General features: G+C 42.1%; 2 protein-coding genes across 4 annotated transcripts; one reads left to right on the plus strand and one right to left on the minus strand.

The window, feature by feature from the left end:
* On the minus strand, nucleotides 1–12,378 carry strada (STE20 related adaptor alpha). Of its 3 annotated transcripts, XM_030057275.1 has the most exons (13): nucleotides 12,245–12,378; nucleotides 11,131–11,195; nucleotides 10,539–10,596; nucleotides 7,555–7,583; nucleotides 5,575–5,677; nucleotides 4,830–4,951; nucleotides 4,457–4,565; nucleotides 4,237–4,360; nucleotides 3,417–3,588; nucleotides 3,103–3,207; nucleotides 2,066–2,319; nucleotides 1,918–1,960; nucleotides 1–1,000 (listed from the first exon to the last, which is right to left on the minus strand). In XM_030057275.1, exons 2-13 carry the CDS (start codon nucleotides 11,140–11,142, stop codon nucleotides 845–847), a joined length of 1,287 nt encoding a protein of 428 aa, XP_029913135.1. In that variant the 5' UTR covers nucleotides 11,143–11,195; nucleotides 12,245–12,378; the 3' UTR covers nucleotides 1–844. The 3 variants fall into 3 exon arrangements, with proteins under 3 accessions (XP_029913135.1, XP_029913134.1, XP_029913133.1); XM_030057274.1 differs by lacking the exon at nucleotides 7,555–7,583 and having other exon boundaries at nucleotides 12,245–12,325; XM_030057273.1 differs by lacking the exons at nucleotides 7,555–7,583; nucleotides 10,539–10,596.
* On the plus strand, nucleotides 12,367–22,432 carry ddx42 (DEAD (Asp-Glu-Ala-Asp) box helicase 42). The gene is made up of 18 exons (XM_030057272.1): nucleotides 12,367–12,488; nucleotides 13,548–13,766; nucleotides 13,899–14,049; nucleotides 14,143–14,204; nucleotides 14,656–14,692; nucleotides 15,111–15,263; nucleotides 15,357–15,461; nucleotides 15,876–15,995; nucleotides 16,101–16,277; nucleotides 16,446–16,574; nucleotides 16,705–16,804; nucleotides 16,905–16,952; nucleotides 17,056–17,153; nucleotides 17,582–17,858; nucleotides 18,511–18,737; nucleotides 18,844–18,954; nucleotides 20,074–20,181; nucleotides 20,818–22,432. Exons 2-18 carry the CDS (start codon nucleotides 13,555–13,557, stop codon nucleotides 21,460–21,462), a joined length of 2,760 nt encoding a protein of 919 aa, XP_029913132.1. The 5' UTR covers nucleotides 12,367–12,488; nucleotides 13,548–13,554; the 3' UTR covers nucleotides 21,463–22,432.
* The last annotated feature ends 2,396 nt before the right edge of the window (nucleotides 22,433–24,828 follow it).

Consider the following 24,828-nt stretch of genomic DNA (forward strand, 5'->3'; position numbering starts at 1 on the left):
TTAAAGTGAACAATGTTTATTGTCAAGTAAAACAGTCTGTTTAGAACATTTGCAACACTGTGCCCTGCCCGTTCTTTCAAATCTACATGCAACCAGACGAAACAAGCACCATTGTAACATTCACTGTTGACATAATGTAACATCGCCCAGAGTAACGCTCCGGAAAGTACAGTCCTATGTTCTGAAGGTTCAAATGAACTGATGTTTATATTTAACTCCTGTGCAACAAAAGTGATGCTTGAAGCATGAGATGTAGCGCATGATGAAACAGGCAGAGAGCGTCTAAGTAATGCACACACATGCTCTGGAACCTTCCATCTGGTGTAGACAAGGCTAATTGGGTCAGCCCTTGAGGTCTCACTGAGCGGGCAGGCCACGTCAAGTAGCTGTGATCAAGCAAGAGGTAGAGAATCCCCTCTGAATATTTAGCAGCTTTCCACTAATCCTTTTCACAAGAATCTTGAGGACTAGGCTACATCTGCGTCCGTAAACTACCCTCTTAACACCTCAGCACGAGGGACAGAGGCTTCCTGGTCTGTTTTGGCTCCAGGGGGCTTTTCATGAGGGAGTATGAATCTCAAGACAGGTGTGTCTACTGTGAGGGAGAATGAGGCCATCAGTGCAAGAGTCTGTGCATATCTATAGAGGAGCGAATGCTTGCGAGACATCAAAGAGAGGCAAGATGGCTGCTGGCTTTTAAACTCAGTGTGAGGAGCAACTCCTTGTAGTCTGGGGTTTGAATTATTTACAAGGACCCATTACAAAAGTAAATCCAGCCCAGTCTTCTCAGAACATTTCACGTGAAAATCCTTCTCAAGCGTCTGCCCCGTCGCTTTCTCCACTGTCAGAAGTCCCAGTCGTCCACGTCCAGGTGGCTGAGCCCGGACTCCAGGCTGGCCAGCCCAGAGGGAGAGTCCTGCGGCTGGGAGCTCTCGAAGCTGGTGATGGGCGACACGGGCCGCAGCAGCTCAGGCAGGGCCTCTGAGGGCCGGCGCTTTATCTGGGATAGAGGGAAAAAAATTGTGAACAATCTTCAAGTCATAATGGAATCAAAAGTATTTCCTCTCTTTTCAGTGTAAGCTTATGTAGCAATGCGATAAATATAAAAAAATGCATACAATACAGTACAGTCTTTATTTTTCTGTATTATTCAGAGCAAATCTAAGCTTGAAACCCATTCCACATGGCTGCATTTATTACACAAGCCCTTCATCCTGTTTAATTGTGATTATATGCATTGTTGGCATCTAAGGTGCATTCAAATTATTTTGAGTATTTTCAGCCACATTTGGAGGCCAGTTCCCCAGTGTTTTTTGTCAGTGCACACCTGTAGTTTTATATTGAAATGACACTCACTGAAAACATTGTTAGTGCTTACTATCTCAAACCACTAGGCATCTACTGAAATTCCAACCAATAGTACTACAGATTTGTGCAGATCCAGAGAACTGAGGCATACTGACAAATTAAATAGGTGCCTCGTCATAATAAAAACAAAATCAAGTACTTTCAAGGTGATTTATTTTTCTAAAAACTTTGAAGACAATTTGTTTTTCTCAAATCTACAAGCTTTAAAGAATCTTCAAGGATCCTGGGAACTGTGCCATAACCATCAAAGTGTCATGAAAGGCAACATTTAACTGCGGTGCATATTTTGGTATTGATGTCTGATCCATGTTTGCATCTCTATGGCAGGAATTTATTTGTTCTGATGATAACTACAAAAGCAAGTCACTGGCTAAATGCTGTTTCCTTGTGACTTTAAAGATGACATGTTAACTACAAAGCCAAGAAGAAGATATATTATTATACTAGTTATAGTGATGTTATTAGATATTGATAGAGAAGTTTGAAGAAATTAACATTTAATCATTGTCATCACCGATGATGTAAGGATTGCTCCTCTATCCTACATACCTGCTTGAAGAAGGAATGGCCTATGAGAGCGGTGGCAGACGGTCTGAGGGAGAAAAAAGGGAAACAACTTAATGAATTAATCTGCAACTGAACAGATTTTTCATTATTTTCAATACAATGCAAAACATGCAGTCGGAGCTTAGCCCACCTCTTCTCCGGATCCCTCTGCAGACAGAGCTCAACGAAGGCGTGGAAGTGCGGCGAGAACGTGCGGCTGTAGGGGTGACCTGCTGAAGAGGAGGAGGGCTCTCCGTTGGAGTGGCGGGCCCCTCCAGCCCCGGGGCCCTCACAGATCCCAGAGTCAGCCCCTGAGCGGGACGGCTTCATGGACAGCTCCTCTGGCGGGATAGTGGTGGTGTCCAGTAAACATGGCACCGTCCCATTGAGTTTCTCTAGCAGCATCTGTGGACATGAGGAAGTAAGGAGGAGTCAGACAGGCTATGTAACTCATATACCTAATAAACACATGCAAGCAGGAGTCAATTTACTAATGTATTATGTTTATTAATGTGTTATGTGAACAGAAATCATCCCTGTGCCCCCGTGGGCTGCTCTCTCGGAGCCTCTGTACTAACACTTAAGCATAAATTATGGCAGGCTACTAGCATTATTCAAACTCAAAAGACTTTTAGTTGTTAAAAAGCTATAGGATTAGCGTTTTTTAACCCAGGGTTTTTTTTTATTATTATGTGGCTTGTACAGTCATGCATCTTAACAAAAAATTAATATTAACTGAGTGTAGCCAGTTTATTTTTGGTACACATTTTTTAATGAAGGAAAACTACTTTATTTTTATTGGTACAACAGCTGGTTCTAAGTAATCTAACTGGACAACAGCCATCCTGCCCTGTCATTTCATTTGTATTATTTTACTTGGTTTAAAAAAAAAAGGCTAATATTGTCTAACCTACTACAGTCTGGACTTGAGAGTCCACTAAGAGCATCATAAACAAACTAAACGAAGCTAGTTCTACCTCAGTAGCCTTCAAGCTTCCTCTTTGAAAGTAAAATTGCTTTTTGGTTCATATTGGTAGTGATTGGCATTATGATGACGATCAACCAACTGGAAGATGTACAGTCTGTTCTTGTTATTTTGCACTCAATCACAGGCTGCAGTGCATACAGACAATAAGAAACCAGGAGCTGACAGCAGAGGAGGTGGGGAGTCATTAGGTCTGTGCTCACCTGTGTGGCCGGCATGTCTTTGAAGGGTACATGCCCGTTGGCCAGTTCACATGCTGTGATGCCCAGGCTGTAGATGTCTGACCGAGAGTCGTAGCCCTGCAGGTTCTGAAAAAAAAAAAAAAAAAACACAAATAAAATTACTCAACTGTGCATTACTCTGTTTTTTTTTAATATCTGCTCTTCTTCTATTTCACACTTTCATTATTTTGCAGTTGTAGCATGGAGAAATGCAAAGCAATAAGAACCCTGTTGAAGCCTATTATGACTGATCTGGGGCTAGACAGCATTAATTCAGTGTTGGACGGGTGCAGTACCTGCTGCAGCACCTCTGGGCTGAGCCAAGGCAGCACTTTGATGCTGTACTGGGGGAAGTCGTGGACCACTTTGGCCCTCTGGCCGTGACGGATCAGACTGAAGATGCTCCGCAGGCCTGACATGCAGACCTGCCCGTCCGCTGAGATCAAGACATGGCTGGCCTTCACACTCCTACATATAAACAGAGAAAATGAGGCAACTTTCAGCCCAAATCATCACAGAATTTTAAATTTACTTGCTTTGAATGGAAGTTTAGACGGATATACTGGCCTTTGATTAGAACTAAGATTTGGCTTGTCAGTACCATCCAGCTCTGATATAATGAGGTGCCTCCCTATCTCCGTCCCCAGGCACAGCAAAGAGATTAATGTCACACTTGTCTCTGGAAAACCATCAGCCTGAGGAAACTGCTGACCCACCTACAGCAATAATTCATTACTATGGGTTTCAACTGACAGTTTTTGTCCCATGAAGGTCTACGTACTGTTTTAGAGGTACCCGACAAAGATAACCTTCTAAGGAAAAACACCGAATCCTTGTATTTTTAGGGGAAACTGGCATGAAAATGGCTACATATTAAGACACTAAATTCTGGCATAAATCTTAAGCAGCTTCATAAAAAAATAATGGCTTCTGCTTTCAGCAAGAGATAAGATAAGAGATAAGATATTCCTTTATTAGTCCCACGGTGGGGAAATTTCACGTATTACAGCAGCAAAGTGGATAGCAAGATATGAAGCATAATTTACACTATAAACAGTATATACAGATAATAAGTACCAAACAATATTACAAGCAATATTTCCAAGTGTGTCTTACCGGTGCACATATCCCATGTGGTGGATGTATTCAAGAGCTTTGAGCATGCCCAGCAAAATGTATGCGATGGCCAGTTCACTCATACCATCAGTAAAATGTGTGCTGATCAAGTCTCTGGCTGAACCTGAAAGATTATCAAACAGATGATGGTAAGAAAGCTAGGCTCTAAGTCGGGGTGGCAATACTGGGATGAATTTCTTTGGGATAATCTGTTTCTTACCATAAGCCATGAAGGGGGAGATGACCCATAGCTCATTTTCAGCGATAAAGATGCTCCTATAGGGCAGAATACTGGGATGGTGGAACAACTTGGACACATGAAGTTCGCCCTGGGAGGCAGAGGGAGGGAAATTACACTGTGTTATGTCAAGCTGACACAGAAAATGATTAGATGATACTCAGTCTAATTAGGCATAGAAGGGTGAGTAGACAGACAAGAAAGTTAATGAGAAAATGGACACGTGTTACATAAGTAGTCCAAATGTAAAGTAATGAGATGAGAGAGTTTTTTGTCCACTGAAGCAGGCAGATGCTACAGAGAGGCTGAATGACAGCCCGATGGGACAGGGTGATGATGGCAGAATGAGGCAGACCTGCAGGTATGTGACCATGTCATTAGTACATGACTCCAGGTCGATCCGGCGGATGGCTACATGCTCCCCTGTGGGTCTGTAACGGGCCAGGTTCACAGTCATCAAGTCCTCAAAGCCCCGGCCTAACACACAGACACAGATTTAACAATTCCCTTTGGTGTTAAGTTAATTGAAAAACAGGCATAACATTTCTGGTCCTTTTTTTTTTTTCCAAATTCAATTTACAGAATATTTGTCTTCTTGCTCTTTAAATACAGTGGTGCAGCAATGCAGTTTTACAGAAGCAAGAAGCCACAAGGGGCTTGCTTTACAGCTTAGAGCAGTTTAGTCTCTTAATCAAAACTTAAATTTTCAGTGCTTGTATCACAGAAAAATGAGACAATTAATTAATCGATTAGTCAATCAACAGAAAGTTGATCGATTATGCTTTTGCAAAACAAGTACCTGTTTTAATGGTTGATCAAGTAAAAATACCAAACATTTTCTGGTTAAAGCTTCACAGCAACTAAGTTTTGCTTGCTTTGCTGCTGATCAGACTAAAGAGGCAGTTTCAAGATTTTAGGATTTATTTGGGGTCTGCTAACTCTGGGAATTCATTTTTATTTTTTCTCATTTGATATTACAAATGACTAATCAATGAATTGAAAAAAAATGACAGATTAAGAGACAATGAAAATAATGGCTGCTGCCCTATTGCATTGCTGTGTCCAGTTCAAAGTGGAGGTGTGTCTTTGACGTCACTGACCGATAACAGTGAGGAGCTCGTAGGCGCTGCTGTCAGGGAGGAAGCTGCCCATGGTGTCCCGGCGTGGGAGGGAGGTCAGACTGTCCTGGCTGTCCTCATGGGCCTGGAGACGGAGGGAAAGAAATGGAGCAAATGAAGGTTGGCTGTGAAACACCCTAGTCTAGCTGTGGTGTAGGGCTGTGTTGAAGGGCTTGTGAGAGTGACTACCAGAGACTGCTGACTAATGCAAGATCACCAAAGGGCAGGCTACGTGGGCCTGAGTGGATTACTGGATAGTGGATACCGTGAACTATCCTATTTATCCTCACTCAAGTCACCCGTGAGTCAGACTGTGCTGATACTGAAGACAGTACAGTGCACACTGGAGGTTAGAGTCTGTCTACACACATGCAGTGGTTTCTGTGTCCTCCAAAAGACACCCAAACAAAGTGTGCTAGTGTGACACAATGCACTTTCCAAAAATAAACAAAAGGAATTAGAAGACAAGATTAACACAAAACTGTACTGGCAATCAAACCACCACTGACAAATTCTTCATCATAGCAAATACAAGTGAGCGTACTGGCCTAGAGATGAAAACATACTCCAATACCGTGTCTATTCTAAAGGAGAAAACAAATAAATATAAGATTTTGGATGATACCGTTATGGCCAAAGACTGTTTAGTTAATATTTCTAAAGGAATAACATGTTCCTTTTTAAAATGTTTTAGAGCCTGTGCACCACACACACAAATGTAGGATAACTTAGTGCTATTGGCTGTGAGGACTCCTGAATTCAAGCATTTTACAGCCATTCAAACGATGGAAATGGACATACAGAAGGTAGCAACTGCACTGTATTTTGTTGGCACAAAAAAAAGAAAACAAGCTGTATGAGCATTTGTTGAGTGTTTCCATGGTGACCAATGTAGACAGGCGCATTGACAGGATTAGAGTACATGGATACTACATGTCCTGTACAACTGTGACAACACTGCTGAACACAGATATAAGCACAGCGCATGAGATTCAGAAAGTTGGGATGCTTAGCCGAATGATGTTTCCGCCATGGTAACACAACAGCTTTCTCAGTCTTTTTTTTTTTTTTCTTTACACTTTGCATGATGGCATTGTCGAACATGCTGTGGCAGCCATAGTAAGTATGCCTGTAAGTGAACATTCATTTCAATAAGGCTTCCCATTCTACACGTTCTAATAGTGGCGGTATTGTGGAAATTGCCATGATGATGAGACTCAGAAGGGGTTGCCATGCATTGCAAAAGCTGAACACATGGAACTCCCTTCGTTCCATCCGTCTGCAGTCTGCAGGAACACAGCACACAGCGGCCGACATCAAAGTGGAACATTACCAAATCACTCCATCAATTCAACAACAGGCTGTAGACATGGACAGGGAGAGTTAAAAGGCAAACACTCAGAACTCACAACACAAAATAGTCTAATCAAACATTAGTCAAGGCTTTTAGTGAAGGACTAATGACACAATGAACCAAAACGGAGTAGATTATCTGGAACACAGCGTATTAACAGCACACTGAGGACTCAGACAGGACCATTTAGGTAGAGGATTATGTGATCTGTCTTACAAGTACAATAACACTAATAATATCTGCCCAAATGCTCTACGTATTATTTTTCATATTGCTGTGAGGTAGCCCCATCTCTATCCCCTTCCTTCTCTTCTTCCAGGGACTTTATCCTGACCGTGCGCTCTAATGTTTCCATTTTCCCCAACAGAAACCCTGGTGAGTGAGGTTGAATGGTCTTCTGAGCAATAAGCATGTACAGCGGCGTCATGAACCAGAAGCTCATGCATAAAAGTGCGAAGCCTCGGGGCCAGTGAGTTCTTTCACATATATCCCCTACATACGATCTCACAATGTGCGCACACACACACACACACACGCATGCACACACGCACACACACAAAAGGCACATGGGGGGGATGATAAAGCAGTGACAGGAGTACCACACTTACTTTCCTGTGAGAGAGTCCCTGAGCTTGCTCTGGGGCAGAAAAACCACATCAATGATATAAAAACATATAAACACACACAAAACAAGAGAAGGATCTGTGTTTAGAGCAGCTCTTGAAATGGGAGGTGCGGCGTCTAGTCTGAGAAGCTTGATGCACACTGACTTTGACAGACGACCCTTTGATGGCATCCCTCTATTTCCATAACAGGATTTGTCTAAAGCAGCAGCTTAGACTTTTAAGTGACGACCCACAGGGGGATGCGGAATTATCAATACACAATTTTAGTACTTGTTTTGGCAGTACAGTTATTTTCCCATATGATTAAACTGCATTACATCCCTCTTTCTCATTTGGAGTCATAAAAATGGATTCTATCTGACCTCAAAAAATTGCCGGAGTCTGCATAAAAGGTTTGATGAAATACTTGCAAAGTAAAACTTTAGATTCATGTAAAAATGAAAAACAATCCAACAAAAGTCCTATGCATGTTCTTTCCAGATATTATGTAACGCAATGGGAGCAGAGCACAGCCAAAACAAAAATGATACACTGGAACAAACATGCAACATTATGCAATGATTGGCCAGCAAGAAAATGAAGATGAGGCAAGCTTGCAAACAAAACTTAAAAAAAAAAAAAAAAAAAAAAAAAAAAACAGAATCCTTTCCATATGACACATAATTTTCAATAATATGCACCAAAATAATAATAATAATAAAAAAGCATAACCTGTAAAGAGATGGGACTTCAATGGAATATATACAAAACCATCCATACACACTCATATGCTCATGAAAATTCTGTCTGAGAACTTCAGGACCCCTGAAGACATAAGCCTCTCATATTTCATTTAAGATTATATTTCAGTAAAAAGGAAAAGCTGATGTCCTGGAGTACAGTGTCTCCATTTCCTCACATACCTTCCTATGTTTCTCACAAAAAAACATATTTCATCTCTGGTCTCACTGTGACAGCTGGATATGTCACAGAAAAAAAAAAAAAAAAACATAAATCAGTGGAGTACTATCGGTCACTGTGAGAAATGACTGCCAGCCAGAGATGCTAAATGTTGGTTCTGGCTGGTAAGCTATTCTGGCAGGGAACCAACAATAGTTTTTAAGTTCCATCCCATTTCAAAAATAACTTGGCTGGTAAAAACAGTGAGGCTCTGGGGCCTTTAATGTGAAGGCTTCCAAGGCTTGGAAAAACTGTATTTCCCCAAAGTCATATTTATTAAGTTTTGTCTGAGAAAAACATGCTGTCTACATTTATTTTTCTAATAAAGAGCCCATTTTATCATCATATTGGTAACCCAAGGGCTTAGAGAAGTGGGCGTACAGCTGGACAGCTGATCATTCAAATCAAGGACTGCTGGGAAAATCTGAGAAGGAAAAATGAAGGAGAAACTAAATCCCCTCATGCAAAAATGAAAGGACTCTTACACAAAGTGCTTAACTTCCAGTCACTCTACAGAAGTGACTAAGAGGCAAAGAGTAAATTACTGATTGGACTGGGGAGCTTCCAGGTCTGAATGTCTGCAAATGTACGAGTGTGAGGCAGAATGTTACTAGAAAATATCATGCACGATCAGTCACCTTTCCCTAAATATAGTAAAATATAAAAACATTATTCTCAATTTAATTAAGGGATTCTGTGGTTCAGATGCAATTTAGGTTAATTCTGATCCTTTACTGTGAATAGAAACACAGACATAGCTCCATGAGTCCACCCCCTCAGTGCTGATAAAATACTCAATGAGGATTTGAAGTGAGAGAGGAACACGCTGACTCGCTGTTCTTTCACCATCGGTTCATGTCGAGTGCAGCGATTGATTAATTTTGCACAAAGCCGCTCTATTAGTCTTGATGAATACAGGAAAAAGGACACCTCCATCCTCCATGCAGAGCTGACAGTTTGTTACTTGTAGAAGGCTCCGTTGGCATTAAATTATATCCCCATGCTGTCAACTCTTTTAAACTGAAACATCTAGATTTATTGAAATGATTTCTTTAAAGTGAGAAGAGACATTCATCAACTTAGCATCTTAATTAATATCAACAATTTGTGTGGGAAAAAAAATTTATTCTTTGGATGAGTAGAAATGTTGAGTCATAGTGGGGCAAGTCTCATCATCCTACATTTCATGCTATCATGACTAGTTACTGGAATGTGTGTTTTTAAGAGGTAACTCTCAATGTCTGTGAGATTGTAGGGATCAACAAAGCAACACAGACACACACACACACAGATGTAAACTATGCAAAGACCTGCCTGGGTCTCTGTTGATATGCAGCATTTACATTATATGCTACAACTTATACACGTTTTTGTATTTGTCGTCGGAAAACTCATGTCCATAATTATTTTTATTTCTGAATTTATAATCCTCCAGACACAAACTCGCAAAAAGTTCTCTCTTTTTGTAAGAACTTACTGCATTTCTGTGACTATAACTCATAACGTTGTTTTTTTAATTTTCTTGGACTTCTAATATCTTTGAATTTGCTGCAGTGTCAAATTTAATAAATTTGTCCTAGAACTTGTCTCAAACCGTGGGTCACCACAAAAGGGATAAAGTAAAATTTAGGACTTATTGCAAAAAAAGGGAACAACAACAAAACAAATCACACAATCTTGTTTTGCACTTATGACAAACACAACCAGAAGAAGAAGCTGTTACAATGGAGCAGACTCTCCACGTGACAAGCACACATTGAAACGAGACTGATTTTGCCTCTTTTCTACTCAGCACACAGGAACAATTAAGCCAGCACACACTGAACGACAGGTTACACATGGCTGATAGACTGAATAGAAACCTTTCAAATTTTTAATTAAAGGATGTTTTAGAAGCAGAGCAAAGCTTAAACTGGAGCTGAATGGGGTTTTTTTTTCTGTTTGTGTTGGGCAGTCATACAGCTGATGAAGCAGTGGTTTGGAGATGCTGAATCACTGTAAATAACCTGGCTTGCCTTGGACCTCACCTCCAAATAACTCCAAATCCCGCAGGCTCTCCACACTTAATTTCTCTGATACCCAACGCTGACAGACACAGAGGGTTAATACAGACATGGAAAAAAAGAGAGAAAATGCAAGGGAGAATAAGGAAAGGTTCCACAGCAACTTGATCACATCTGAAGCCTCTGAATGACAATGGCTCATTCTAAACACTATGTAACTTATGGCTGTGTGTCAAAGTTTCTCAAATGGGACAGCTAATGTAGAACTACCAGCGAGGCCAGACACTAGTCTCTCTTGTGAGGAAGAGAGACTTTGATGTGGTTTCTCTTGTCTGCAAACAACACATCACAAAAAAATGACAAATGGCTACATCAGTTTGACCGGGTTTTGAATACATCTTTGAATGATGTTCTCCTCACATAAGGAAGAACAGCACATACTAGAGCATGTCAAATTCACACACCTCTTGGAGAAAAGGCAAAATGGTCTTATAACTCCTTTTTTTCCAGATAATGATGACAAATGTGCTTGGCTGTTTGAAATCTGAGTTAAGAAAGCTGTCACACAATCAGTGATATCACCAAAATAATGACAGAGTGTGTGGCAATCACTTACAAGGAAAGACATGGATCCTGATGAATGTGTAACTTATTATTTGAAAAGACCCATCCAGGGAATATCTGTGGAGAAAAGCACAACCGTGATGAAAGAGGAGGACGGGGAGGCTCTGAAGGAGACAAATGAAAAGTCACTTGTGATGGTCGATTACGCTCATCGCCACATGAACATCTGGACATTTACATCTGTGGATCCAACAGGACACTGAGGAGGCTGTGTGAAATTGTATTTTTGCTCTTGCAGACATCTTCCTTTGTCTAATAACGTTACATGGTATTAACCCATCTTCCTATGACACAACTACCAATAAATCTATGAAAGCAACCTCTTTTTTTCCAATCAGCCAGGCAACATTATTCAGCTGATATTAGTATGGCAGTGGTATACCAGTCCTGTCCATGCTGATCATGTGAGCAACACCAATAAACACTGGCTAATAACCTTGACATCATTTTCATCTGAAATAGTCACTTCATCACTGTTTACTGTTACTGTCATTGCACTGTTTTTTGCACTAAGGAGCTATTATTCATCTACTGCATCAAACATCCACTGGATCAAGTGCACCTCGTTTATTTACAAAGTACGACCACCTCTCCGGGCCAGTTTTCTTTTTTTTTTTTTTTTTTATTTCATTGTTTTTCTACGACACAAGCTAATTTGTCATGAATTTGTCCAGGCTAATGCTGCAAATATGGTGTGCATTTCTCATTTCTGATATGGACAGAGTGTGTTTACCGCAGAGTGTATATTTATTGCACTGAGCTACTGGATGCTTAACTTTCCTCCGGGATCAATAAACTATCGATCTATCTATCTATCTATCTATCCCTCACTCTGCGGTGCTAGCGTCACGTTACCTGACTAATGTTTTCAACCTGGGATTCAGCTGGCTAGTAGTTTTAACTCCAACAACAAGATGAAACAACAGAATAATTAGCTGGAAGACAATTTTGAGGGGATTTTTTGGTATTTACATTTTGGTATTTTGACGACGGTTCGGAATTTGGCCATGATGGAGGGAGCAAGCTAGCGTTGCCGTTAGCTAGCTATCCGGATTCACAGTAAAGGTAACGACAGAAAGCAATTTAAGAGTAGATACGTAACTTACGTGTGGGGCGTTTTGAGCAGCAATGTCTGGTTTAAGTAAAGCACAATTTCAGGCTAACTTAGTTAGCTCGCCATCCTCTCTGGCGCGGTGTTGTTGACAGCTCTCCGCGACGGTTGGTTCAAAGCACCGTGTCGCACGCAGACGACGACACACACGCCGTTTTTGCGCGCGTCGATGACGTTGGCGTCACTTAGATCCAACTGGGAAAACACAACAGGGGCTTTTGCTTTACATCAGAAAACAGGTAAGTACGGTTTATTCATCATTATAAGTTACTTATCCACTCATGCGGCTCATAATTTACGTGTTATAGAGTGCCTGGTTTCCGGGCGGCATCTCAACGCAGCCTCGTTCAGTGCGAGCCGTCGAGCCTCACCTCGCACACCCACATCGCAGCCCCGTTTTGCGGCCTTCTGCTAGCTTACAGATTACACATCTCATGTTCAAGTTTTACCAACTAGAAATAAATTAGGCAGTTTGACTGTAGTCTCTGTCTGTCACCGTCTTCCCAGTTATTTGTCAGTCGGTTGGTTAGGTCCCTGCTATCTCCAATACGTGCTTTCTCGCTCCTATCTGTGCTGTTAGCCGCGAACAATAAGAACGTCACACTGAACTCCGTGAAAAAAATGTGCATTAAAAATTATCTTGGTTATCGGCAGACTTACGTGTACCGGAGATCATGCAATAAGGCTTCTTCCTAATCGATAGTATCTACTTACATATTCGGCTTACATATGATCCACTAAGCACAGCTTTATCTCAATAAAATATCCATTTTTTATCTACTCTGCTCGCTACGGAGTTACGCGCTACGCTGTTTTGGTGGAGGAGGACTGGCAGAATATGACAGGCGACATAGTCCTAAAGAATTTGTAATGTTACTGAGTGAAACGCCGCTTAGTAGATTAAATATATGCGGAATTAAATAGGAATCTTGCAATAAGATGTGAATGTTTTTGTCAACGAGCAAGGACACCGGAATTGCAAGAGAATCTCCGTGCAGTGAAGCTTTAGAGGTCACTCATCTACTCGGCACTTAACCGGTATTTAAGCCGCTGAGTAACACTGTATTTCAGTGGGAATTATGGCTTGAATATTCTGTTATCCACACACTCTACTTTCATTAGTCTCCACTGTAAACAGTGAAGGTGAGCAGTGTGAACCAAAGCTATTTATGACGAATTGAAGAGAGGCTCTAAAACATTCAGAAAAGGAAGACACAGAGTCAGTGGTTTGATTGCAAACTTTTATCTGTCTATCCAAGGTCAGTACTTTGTAGTGACGACTTGTTCCCCTTCTACAGCACAGCAATGAACTGGAACAAAGGTGGCCCAGGTGGGAAGCGGGGTTTTGGGTTTGGAGGATTTTCCCTCGGAGGTGCAGGGAAAAAAGAAGAACCCCGCCTTGCACAGAAATCACACACATCCTTCACAGGATCAGCTGGGGGATATGGAAAGAGCCAGCAGCTCCCCTCATTCTACAAAATAGGGACAAAAAGGGCCAATTTTGATGAAGAAAATGCGTAAGTACCCCAGTAAAATATAATTTGATTTGAGGCCTTAAATCAATGTAGAACTATCACAGTGTAAATGTTCATTTGATAGTCATTGCTCTCTCAACCCAGTTGGCTCATATCTCTCATGTTTTCATCAAGGTATTTTGAAGATGACGAAGAGGAGTCAAGCAGCAATGTGGATCTGCCGTACATACCGGCTGAAAACTCGCCCACACGCCAGCAGATGCAGTCTGGTGGAGGCTCAGACAGCGAGGATGACCCCCTGGACGCCTTCATGGCAGAGGTTGAGGTGAGACGACAACTCTAGTTAAGCAAAAGGAGACAACATTTGCAAATGCTTTCCCTGCTGTTTTCCCTAACAAATCTTCCTTTCCTGTTTTAGAGTCAAGCAGCCAAAGACATGAGGAAGCTGGAGGAAAAGGAAAAGGAGAAAAAATCTGCTAAGTAAGACTTGCATTTACATGTATTCTTCGGTTGGAGTTTGTTTTCTAGTCTCCTCTAAGGTCCTTATGCAGGTGCTTGAATTTAAACCATGCACTTCCAAATTTATTTGAACAGATGAAGTTAAAATGTCACTCACAGCTGGTATTGTGTGAGCAAAAGTCCACTAATTTGTCACTTCCACAGACTTATACCTGTGGTAGATACCTGCTATAGGCATTCACTACTTCACTACTAAGGAGGGCTTAATACTTTGTAATGATTTATCTTTACACAGTAGTCATTTCTTGAATGTCTCAAATTGATTAAAACAGAAGGTGACACATCCAGCAATGTTTTTTGCTGGCTTAATAGAGATCAGCAGATAAGTGACCTTAGTCAGCGTGGGATGTGGGCTACCTTGGGTGTTTGAACGAGTCGCAGGGAAGTTTTTTTTCTCCGCTTGTCATTACAGGGGTATTCGTGATGACATTGAGGAAGAAGATGAACAAGTGAGTGAGCCGTCCAAAGTTCTTAATCCACTACATCGCTGATCAGAGAGGTCTCCGGACCAACCATCCCTCAACGCTTTCAAATCTTACACTGCCCCCCCACCTTCCCACCCCCAGCCCCAGCCCTCTATCTAACAATGCAGGTTGCATATTTAGCGTCATCTCAATGGAGTTGTTATTCAAGCATATATTGTTCTTGTTCTGTGGCAAAGGGACAAAAAAAGCATGTTCAGCTGTTAATTTACTTCAGCAAATGCCAGAACATTTGTTATGAGACTGTGAAAAATAATTTGCCCCTTCATTATAAAAGTGAATGTCTCATCAGGTGTTTGTGAGTCTCTGTGTTGCTGGTGCCTGGATGCTGTATCAAGCAGCGCACCAGCTCAGTGGTTCACATGTAATGTTGTGCTCTGTGCAGGAAGCCTACTTCCGCTACATGGCAGAGAATCCCACAGCTGGGCTGACCCAGGAGGAAGAGGATGAGAACATCGACTATGACAGTGACGGGAACCCGATTGCACCAGCTACCAAGAAAATCATCATGCCCCTTCCTCCTATCGACCACTCTGAGGTGCAGAAACAGTTTGTCTTAACCACAAACCTGATTTTTTTGTTGTTGTTTTTTTATGTATTATAATGTTTTGTCTTTTTCATATTTTTGCAGATTGATTATCCACCTTTTGAGAAAAACTTCTACAATGAGCATGAAGAGCTCAACAGCCTGACAGGAACCCAAGTGTTGGAGTTAAGGCACAAGCTCAATTTGCGGGTAATTCCAGGACACACTTCTCACACACCAGTATCTAAGTGTAATTTACCTGGAAATCATATATATAATACCACAACACTGCAGTGTAATATGTATTTTTTTGTAGTAATGATGATTGAGTTAAGTTCCTACACTTCAGGTTTCTATTTTTGTTTATGGTGCACATTTTAGCTCTAAATTTTTCCCAAAGTTTAAAAAGAAAAAAAATTCTAAAACCAATCTGGCTAAAATATAAGCAAAAGTTGCATATCACAATGTGTCTAGCAGTAATCATCATTTTCCCTCAGTGGTGCTGCAGAGAAACATCGTTTGGAGGTGTAAACCTGTGAAATATGAGATGTTGTAATCAACAGCATCTGTCCTGAACGTCCTTTGCTTCCTGCTCATTTTTCTTTTCTCTTGCCTCGTTCTCAGGTGTCTGGTGCCGCCCCTCCCAAACCGTGCACCAGCTTTGCCCACTTTGGCTTCGATGAGCAGCTCATGCACCAGATTCGCAAGTCTGAGTATACTCAGCCCACACCGATTCAGTGCCAGGTACGGTGCACGGCCGTCTCAAGGCTGCAGCATTATTGAATGATACCATAAACGTTTTTAATGATGCCATAAAGATCTCTGCTCCTGTTGTCTGTCTGGGTTTAGGGAGTGCCCATAGCTCTGTCTGGACGTGACATGATTGGTATCGCGAAAACTGGCAGCGGCAAAACTGCAGCTTTTATTTGGCCCATGCTAGTTCACATCATGGACCAGAAGGAGCTGGAGGCCGGAGAGGGGCCCATTGCAGTCATAGTATGCCCCACCAGGGAGCTTTGTCAGCAGGTAGGAAATAGAGAGAGATATGATCACATTAAATGAATCCATAGAACGGTATTTGCAGTAATACCAAGATTTTATATTGTGCATGTACCGTGTCAAGTCAGTTGCTTTTCAAAACAAAAAAAAAAAAAAAGGTTGCTAAAGCACACTTTGACTGTATGTGTCGCCTAGATCCATGCAGAGTGTAAGCGGTTTGGGAAAGCCTACTCGCTGCGGTCTGTGGCGGTTTATGGAGGAGGCAGCATGTGGGAGCAGGCCAAGGCTCTTCAGGAGGGAGCAGAGATTGTGGTTTGCACTCCGGTAAGTAGGAAGAAGTCCAGTTTTCAGTAGATATGAGGGATTTTTTAGACTTCTTTAATCTCTCAGAAAGAGTATATTTACATTCAACCACTGTTTTACCAATTTTGTGTGTGTGTGTGTGTGTGTACAGGGTCGTCTGATTGACCACGTGAAAAAGAAGGCCACATCCCTGCAGAGAGTGACATACCTCGTATTTGATGAGGCAGATCGCATGTTTGACATGGGCTTTGGTGGGTTGCCATTATAATTTATATAATGAAAATATTGTGAGCTCGATTTTTGCACATTCATGACCTTATCATTTTTTAAAATTTCCTGTTTCTTTTTTAGAGTACCAAGTGAGATCTATTGCCAGCCATGTCCGCCCAGACAGACAGAGTAAGTGGCACTCCACAAGTTGTATCACTGACTGCTTTTAGTTTTCATGAGTAGCCAGACTGCAGAGCATTTTCTGTACTTCTAAACATCTTTTCCCTCACAGCCCTTCTGTTCAGTGCTACTTTTCGAAAGAAGATAGAGAGGCTGGCCAGAGACATCTTGGTTGATCCCATTCGTGTGGTGCAGGGAGACATTGGAGAGGTATGTAAATGAAACAATCACCTAGAAGATTGGCAGCTTCTAGCTACCACTACACTACATTTTGCATGATGTGCAACGAGGTTGGATTTGGCAAGAAATCGTTTGGGTTGCTTTATGGTGCAAAACAGGAAGAGGGAGCTGTTTCTATGGTACAAACTGAGCTAAAGCTTTCAGAGTTTCCCACAGATACAGAGATAGAGATGAGTAATTAAGGAACCGAAAGGCAGACAGAAAAAAATCACCCCCAGCTCATTTATCCTCACCAGGAACAAAAATGGCGTACAGGAATTAAAGTCTTAATTTGGAGAAACACCTGACTAATATGACACCATGGGTCATCAGTTTTTAATGTTGAAGTTGGGGCAGAAATTTTATTTGAACTGTCAAAATGTTTTGATGTTGTTTTCTCTATTCTTCTCTTCCACCAGGCCAACGAGGATGTGACTCAGGTGGTGGAGCTGCTGTCCAGCGGGGCAGATAAGTGGACCTGGCTGACCCGGCGGCTGGTTGAGTTCACCTCGTCCGGTTCGGTCCTCATCTTTGTCACCAAGAAGGCCAACAGCGAGGAGCTGGCCTCTAATCTGACACAGGAGGGCCACAGCCTGGGCCTCCTGCACGGAGACATGGACCAGAGCGAGAGGAACAAGGTCATTGCTGACTTCAAGAAGAAGAATTTGCCCATTCTGGTGGCCACTGATGTAGCTGGTGAGTTCATGTGAGAAGATTAGCGTTGGCACAGTGGAGGAAATTAATATTTAGTTATCTTAAGTATGATTTAGGGTTTTGTATGCTGCCTAACAGTGCTTCTTAGCTCCTTTAAATCACTCTGAAGCACAGTCACTTGTGTTTTATTAGTTTTACAAACCAACAGTAGAACAGAAAGCATGTTTGGTGGAACGGCTTTCATTTTGAAATTATGGCAGTTAGAGTTCAACTGGTAAGGGTTTTTGAGGGCTGATGCCAGCATATTTGGATTGAAACTGCTGATCACCGAGACATTGTACAGAGTTGAAACTGCTGATCACTGATACATTGTGCAGACTTCCCCAGAATATATAATGATGCTAATAATAATCAAGATAGGGTTAGGGTTATCCAAAATCAGCCTGATAAGTGAGCACACTGGTATATTTGTCTATACCTATTAACAGCTAATAAAGATCGGAGTTTATCTTCCAACCGGCATCATAGTACCTGTTAAGGAGCAGCCAAACAAAGTGCCTGCTAATAAATGCTTTATTAATGAAGGCCTTATTAATATTTAAACTGGATTTTTAGCAGCCAATCAGAGCTGAAGAATAAAATTACAGGTTTTGTAGTCATCTTTTCTTTCTTCCTGTTTTTTATTGATTCCCAGCTCGTGGTCTTGATATCCCATCCATTCGCACAGTGGTGAACTATGATGTAGCCAGAGACATTGACACTCACACACACAGGATCGGCCGAACTGGTCGCGCTGGAGAAAAGGGCGTGGCTTACACCCTCCTCACCAGCAAAGACACCTCATTTGCTGGAGACCTTGTCCGTAATCTGGAGGGAGCCAATCAAAGCGTTTCCAAAGAACTGATGGACTTAGCCATGCAGGTAAACTAAATAAATTCCCATTGTAAAGATGTCCTCAAGTAATTTGCCCATTTTGGCCTTGCCTACATGCTTGTTTTTAACTTTGTTCAATTTACATTTTTCCCAGAATCCCTGGTTCAGAAAATCCCGATTCAAGGCTGGCAAAGGAAAAAAGCTGAATATCGGCGGAGGCGGTCTGGGGTACAAAGAGAGACCCGGCTTGGGGGCTGAAAGCTCTGTGAGTTAAACATTAAATGCTTATCTCTCCTGTAAAATTTTGCAGTGTGTTCATAATCGCCTTAGTAGATCTGGTTAGTGCTGTAAAATGAAAGGAACAAACCATTATCTTCAATGATGGAAGGATATGCATTATTAGCTCCATTAAGGCCCACTCTGAAGAACGGAAATGGCACTAGAGTGTAGTTACTTAAAAATCATACAAATTCGCACAGGAACATGATAGACTTGAAGGCCCACCGTTGAAGGTACACAGACTACTCCTCTGTACCCAGGGCATGAAAATCTTCATTACAAGCCGTGGTCAAGACATTTTTGCAGGATATCTCCTACTGTTACTTTTGGTTTGTGGAAGAAAAAAAAACTCTCAGGGTGTGATGTTTCCCACAGAATAACACTGTAACTGTGGCAAGGACATTAGCCAAATTTCTAGTATTTCTTATGTCACTATTTTAATTCCAGTTAATTCTCCACCTTATTTTAGTGTTTTTATTTATTCTTGCTATTTTAACCCTGCTAACTTTCCTTTTGTCTTCAGTTCTCTTTCCCCAACACACACACACAAACACACACACTTGATTCTCTCTGAGTACACACGCACTGGCTTGCCCCGCCCTGCCTCTTTCTGTTTCTCTCTTCCTGTATGTGCCTGCTCTGTTGACTTTCTTCGTCAGCAGAGTGTTTTAAAAACTCATCCAAAAATCACAACTTGTGGCGTGAATTTTTCAGATGAGCCACGTATGGAGACACTTTTTTGTTAATGACGTATCGAAACCAAGGTGTTGTCAAATGACACTTTCCTGTGTCCAATACTTTATAGTAGCGAGGCATTTAAGTTACCGTAAAGGTACTGAATTTTGAAACCCAGCACTACTAATAATATGTTTAAAACTGTTTCTGTGTCTCAACAAATTAAAGTGTTGGTTTGACGGTGACCACAAAGGGGGCTGATGTGAAACTGGTGCGGTGGTGAAAGTGGCACCACAGTTTAATACATAAATGAGAATCTCTGAATGAGTCGAAATATACCCGGGCAGCCAATAAAATACCTGCGCAGGCCACCCAACATATAACATGAGTGGGAAACACTGGGGTGAATAATTTTCCGTTTTCTTTCCAGGATCGCAGCAGTGGGTCGTTGTCTCCCTCTAGTGGCTATGAAAGCTACAGCAAACCAGCCACAGGGGCGATGGGAGACCGCATGTCAGCAATGAAACAAGCCTTTCAGGTAGCCCTCTCACCTCTCCTGAAGCCGTATGGCCTCTTGAGAAAATATGTTCAAGATGCGTGTATTGTTTTTGGTGTAATTTTGTAATGTTCATTCATTTCCTGTGGTTGAAGCATTTGTGATAGTTCCTCAAAAATGGAGCAGTTTTCACCTCTTGCAAAACTCGATACTTACCTTTTTGACAGGCAATATCACGAGATCAAGCTTGGCTCACTGTTCACAAAATTTGCACTCACCGCCTTAACATTGACAAAATGACACACTTGATGCTACATACTGTTTGTTTGGCTCGTTGTGCTATTTGCTGTATTCTTGTCGTCTTAGTAAAATCTGTAACTCCTATCAACTTCTATTGACAACCAAGGAATTGCAAAAAACATTTAAAATCATACTTACTGCATCCTTAAAGTTTTGTTGTCCCCCATGATTACAGACAGGGGAAGGGACCATGGAGGGTATGATTAACATTTTGAATATAAACCTGATTGGCACACCACAGTGCCACCGGCAGGTCAAGAAGTCCTCAAGCTTCAAGCAGTGATGTCTCAGACAGTGTCATGGTCACTTTGTGTTGTTTAAACTAGTTTTGTCTCCTGACTATCATCTAATCTCCTCTGTGTATGTCCTTGTCCCCAGGCTCAGTATAAGAACCACTTTGTGGCTGCGTCCAGCGTCTCTCCTAAGCTCACCACCAAGTCCAGTAGCTCATCTGGCTGGACCAGTGCCGGCAGTCTGAGCTCTGTGCCAACAGAGGCTGCCGACAGCTCTGAACGGTCCCGGGCTGCAGCTGCATCCATGGCCCCCCCGCCTTCTCTCAGTATGGGGACTAAGATGGCCGGCTTTGCCAGCGCTGGCTCCCTGAGCTCAGTGTCCAACAGTCAAACGAGCTTACAGCACAGCTACCCCGTGCCTGTCCCGTCCTTGCCGAGGGACAGCTCCCGCGACAGGCATGGAGAGGACAGAGGTCGCCACGGAGACAGTCACTATCGTCACAGTGACAGGAGCGATCGGCACAGCAGTGGGGATCGCCACGGGGAGAGGGACCGCCACGGAGACAGAGATCGTGACCGCTACAGCGACCGGGATCGCTACAGCAGCAGCAGCAGCAGCCGCCATGGTGACAGCCGTAATGGAGACGGAAGCAGAAGGGACAGAGATGACTGGAGGAGTGAGAGGGATGGGGGAGACAAGGCGAGTGGGGAGGGCAGGGGAGACCGGGGGGACGATAGCTTCGCCATCCCTGAGCCACCAAAACGTAAAAAGAGCAGGTGGGACAACTAAAATAAAACAGGCAAAACAAAACACTGATAGCAAAGTATCTGCAACAAACTCCTTGGTGAGCTTCTGTAGGCTGACAGTAGAGCATATCAGAGGAGGCTGACGCAAGCACAGGAATTTAGGGGTTAATTTGCAAAACCTGGGTGTTTTCCAGTGCGGACAGAACGGTACTGAAGGTAGTGTCAGATTGGCAAGGAACTTCAGATTGTGAGCGCTTTGATTTGGTCACAGCTCCTCCTGGCATCCGACAGACCAACACATGCAGCTCAGCGATGGCCACTGTACATACACCATCAAGACTGTTATTGCATCAAGTCAGTAGAATCGAGCAATAGAGCTATAATTGATTCGGATGTCGGTAAACACTCCCAAGTTAGGACGTGTTGGTTGTCGTCTTGTTTTCTCTCACCGAGCTCCTACATGCTTTTTTGCTTGCAGAACTAATGCTGTATTTTCCTAATGGATCTTTGATGTGTGTGTGAGTGTGTGTGCGTGTGCGTGTGCGTTTTGTTAATCTGCAGTGCTAACTCTTTGTTATACGGAACTGTTTAATTTGGGAAGGCGCTCCATGGCAAAATACATTTGTTGTACGTACATGTCAAAAAAAAAAAAAGAAAAGAAAAGGTAGATCTTAGTGTGTTGAAGTCTTAGTGAAGTGCCTTTCCTTGGCATTTAGTGTTTCTATGCTTTTCAGATGGAATTCATTGAGCTGCATTTGTTTATATTAGAAGAATATCAAGTGTTCATTCACAAGTGGATAATGTGAAGTTTTGATTAAAATTTTCTTGTCATTTATTTTTGTATCTATTATCTATGGCTGTTGTAGTATGTCCCTCACTCTGTTTCCCACCCAGAACATGCACAGCTTTAACCGAGGCTGAGCTCAGTTAAGTCTTCAAATGCATTCATATGGAAAAATATTTTGTTTTTCTTCGATCAGCAAATAAATCTGGAGCATTTATTCTTGTGGTCATTCCCTGCCATATGAATTTGGTTGCTTTTAACTCCTTGACCTGTCTGTTCCATGCAATTCGACAAGTAAGTAGCTCATTGACACAAAGGGAGAAAGATAGTCTGCTTTCAGCCACCACTGATAAACCACTGGAGGCCAGACGCTGCCACAAGTAAGCTGAGACACTTGGCTGGCAGCCTCCATCCAGCACAACTCTGAAAAAGCAAGTTCAGACTGAGGCCCGGCAGGAGCGATACCTGGCTGCCCGCCTAGCTGTGATTATGTTTACCTGGCAGGTGCAACCGTAACCTGCTGTAACCCCCACAGGAGGATTCGTATTCTCATCTCAAGAGTGAACCCCACCCTGGATCGCCACATCGACACCATCCCCCATTCACAACCTGACTCTACTCCTGTTTCAGCATGGAGGGAGAATCTGAACATCTGTTCTCAGTTAGCAGACGGTGGGTCACCCCCAGCTAAATGCACACTCCTATGGAGGCAGGGCAATTGATTACAACCAACTGAGAGAATTTCATGCAGCCCTCAACTACCATTCCTCATTTTCCTCATTGCTTGGCGGCCATTCCTATTGCACACATTGATGTTTCACTGACACACTCATCACTGAAAAGCTCAATAATACCTTTTGTATTAGAGAGGCACATGCTGCATCTTGTTTTGTGCTGTAAATGTGGCAATGGCTGCGGAGACTTGCTGAGGAATGAAGAATCATGCATTGATCTCTAAGAAGCTTGTGCAAAACTATGTCGGGGTATTTATTGTGTTTAGATGTCTGAATAAATGTGAGCACATTCGAGACCTGAAAGCTCATGTTTTAAATCAGTGAACCCCTTTATCCAGAGTGCACTCTCCACTGCTGCCCCTCTGTGCGTAACTGCGTGCGTGAGTGAGTGAGTGAGACTAGGCCAAGACTATTTTTGTCCCTGATTTTCTTTATGAATTATTAAGCTGAGAAAATAAATAAATAATAAAATATGATTTATTCACTCCTCGGTGCAGTAGCTCTAATGATGGAGTGGCACAGAAAAGAGCCGGCCTTGCCTTGAATAAAATACAAACCTTGGTATTTCACAAGAGGGAGGAGGGACATGAGGGGAGAGGAAGGGGTCGATGCTGCCTTCAGGTGCTCCTCGTAGGTTTTTTTTTAACTATTGATACAAGGTGGGTGAGAGGCCTCGTTATAGCGCTCACTCATGATTTGAGACAAGCAGAAAATAGCAAAAACAGTAAAAACAGATACATACGGTAACAGGAATTATTTACATAGTTTGCCAAACAATAGTATGAAATGGTAAACCACCCATATTTGCCATCAATCATTGATAATACCTCCTGCACCTTGACATGTTCTATTATATTTTATAGCATCTCATCATTATTGTATTTCCTAACTCGGTTTGCCTCACTGATGGATGGGCAAAGTTTTTTGCTGGATGAATAGAAAAAGCTAATTTCTGCTTTAGCCACTGTAAAGATCACAGAATATTATTGTAATTTTTGAATATATGATAATATATTCATAATATGTGACACAAATGTAACACTAAAATATATAGATACACTCACTTTATTAGGTCCACCTGCACAGTCTAATACAATCCAATATAACTGTTCTCCATACAGTTTACCTTTCTGTTGCCTGTAATGTTCGGGTTTTCTTTTTGTAGCAGTAATAGAGGTGTTCATTCACTTCAATGTTTGGCATTGAACTCATAGTTAGTGCTGCTGTTGTACTGGACTGCATTTCATTAAGAGGTGTTTCCACTATTCTGTCCCCCCTCATGTTTATATATAGGGAGGACAAAAAATAGAAACACCTCTCAATATAATGTGGTCCAGTACAAGACCCCTGCACACTACTACCTCAGTAATAAACATATAATCAAATTTGCACGTTCTCAACAACGTCAACAGAAACTGAACATAATAAACTTTCTTAAAAGGTAGAATTTATGGCAGAGCTGCTGCACTGAACTGCATTAGACTGTACAGGTGGAGCTGATAAAGTGGCCGCTGAGTGTATATCAACATAGCTTTTATTAATGAATATACACATTTTTCGACTTTTCGTGTATTTCATGTTGCATATATATATCCTTATTTTGCTATTTTCCCTCAGTCTTTAAAGCTCTTTGCTTAGAAAGTTGAGAGTAGTTAGTTTCCATTGCCATTCGTGAATGCCATTCCTACTTAACGCAATCAAATTCTGAAATTGTGGGTTTAAATATTGCTTTTTCTTTGCTGTATCATAATAATTATTTTGCGGTGCAAGTTTCAATGAAGCCGTTTCATTTCTGGACTCTGTATGTACTGGATTGTGCGGGAGCGATTTCAGTGTGTCCGACGGTCCGTGAACGCGTCGCGAGACGAAAAGAGCCAATAGCGTGCGACAT

The sequence above is a fragment of the Myripristis murdjan genome, chromosome 8 (genome assembly GCF_902150065.1).
Source record: "Myripristis murdjan chromosome 8, fMyrMur1.1, whole genome shotgun sequence".
NCBI classification, from domain to species: domain Eukaryota; kingdom Metazoa; phylum Chordata; class Actinopteri; order Holocentriformes; family Holocentridae; genus Myripristis; species Myripristis murdjan.

Coding starts and splice junctions, on each gene's coding strand:
- strada (XM_030057275.1), bottom strand. Junction 7,584..10,538: donor GGATTTGGAGTTATTTGGAG/GTGAGGTCCAAG, acceptor TTTCTGCCCCAG/AGCAAGCTCAGGGACTCTCT. Junction 5,678..7,554: donor AGGGACTCTCTCACAGGAAA/GTAAGTGTGGTA, acceptor CTCCGTCTCCAG/GCCCATGAGGACAGCCAGGA.
- ddx42 (XM_030057272.1), top strand. CDS start 13,555: ATGAACTGGAACAAAGGTGGCCCAGGTGGGAAGCGGGGTTTTGGGTTT. Junction 16,805..16,904: donor CATGTTTGACATGGGCTTTG/GTGGGTTGCCAT, acceptor TTTCTTTTTTAG/AGTACCAAGTGAGATCTATT. Junction 18,738..18,843: donor TGATGGACTTAGCCATGCAG/GTAAACTAAATA, acceptor CATTTTTCCCAG/AATCCCTGGTTCAGAAAATC.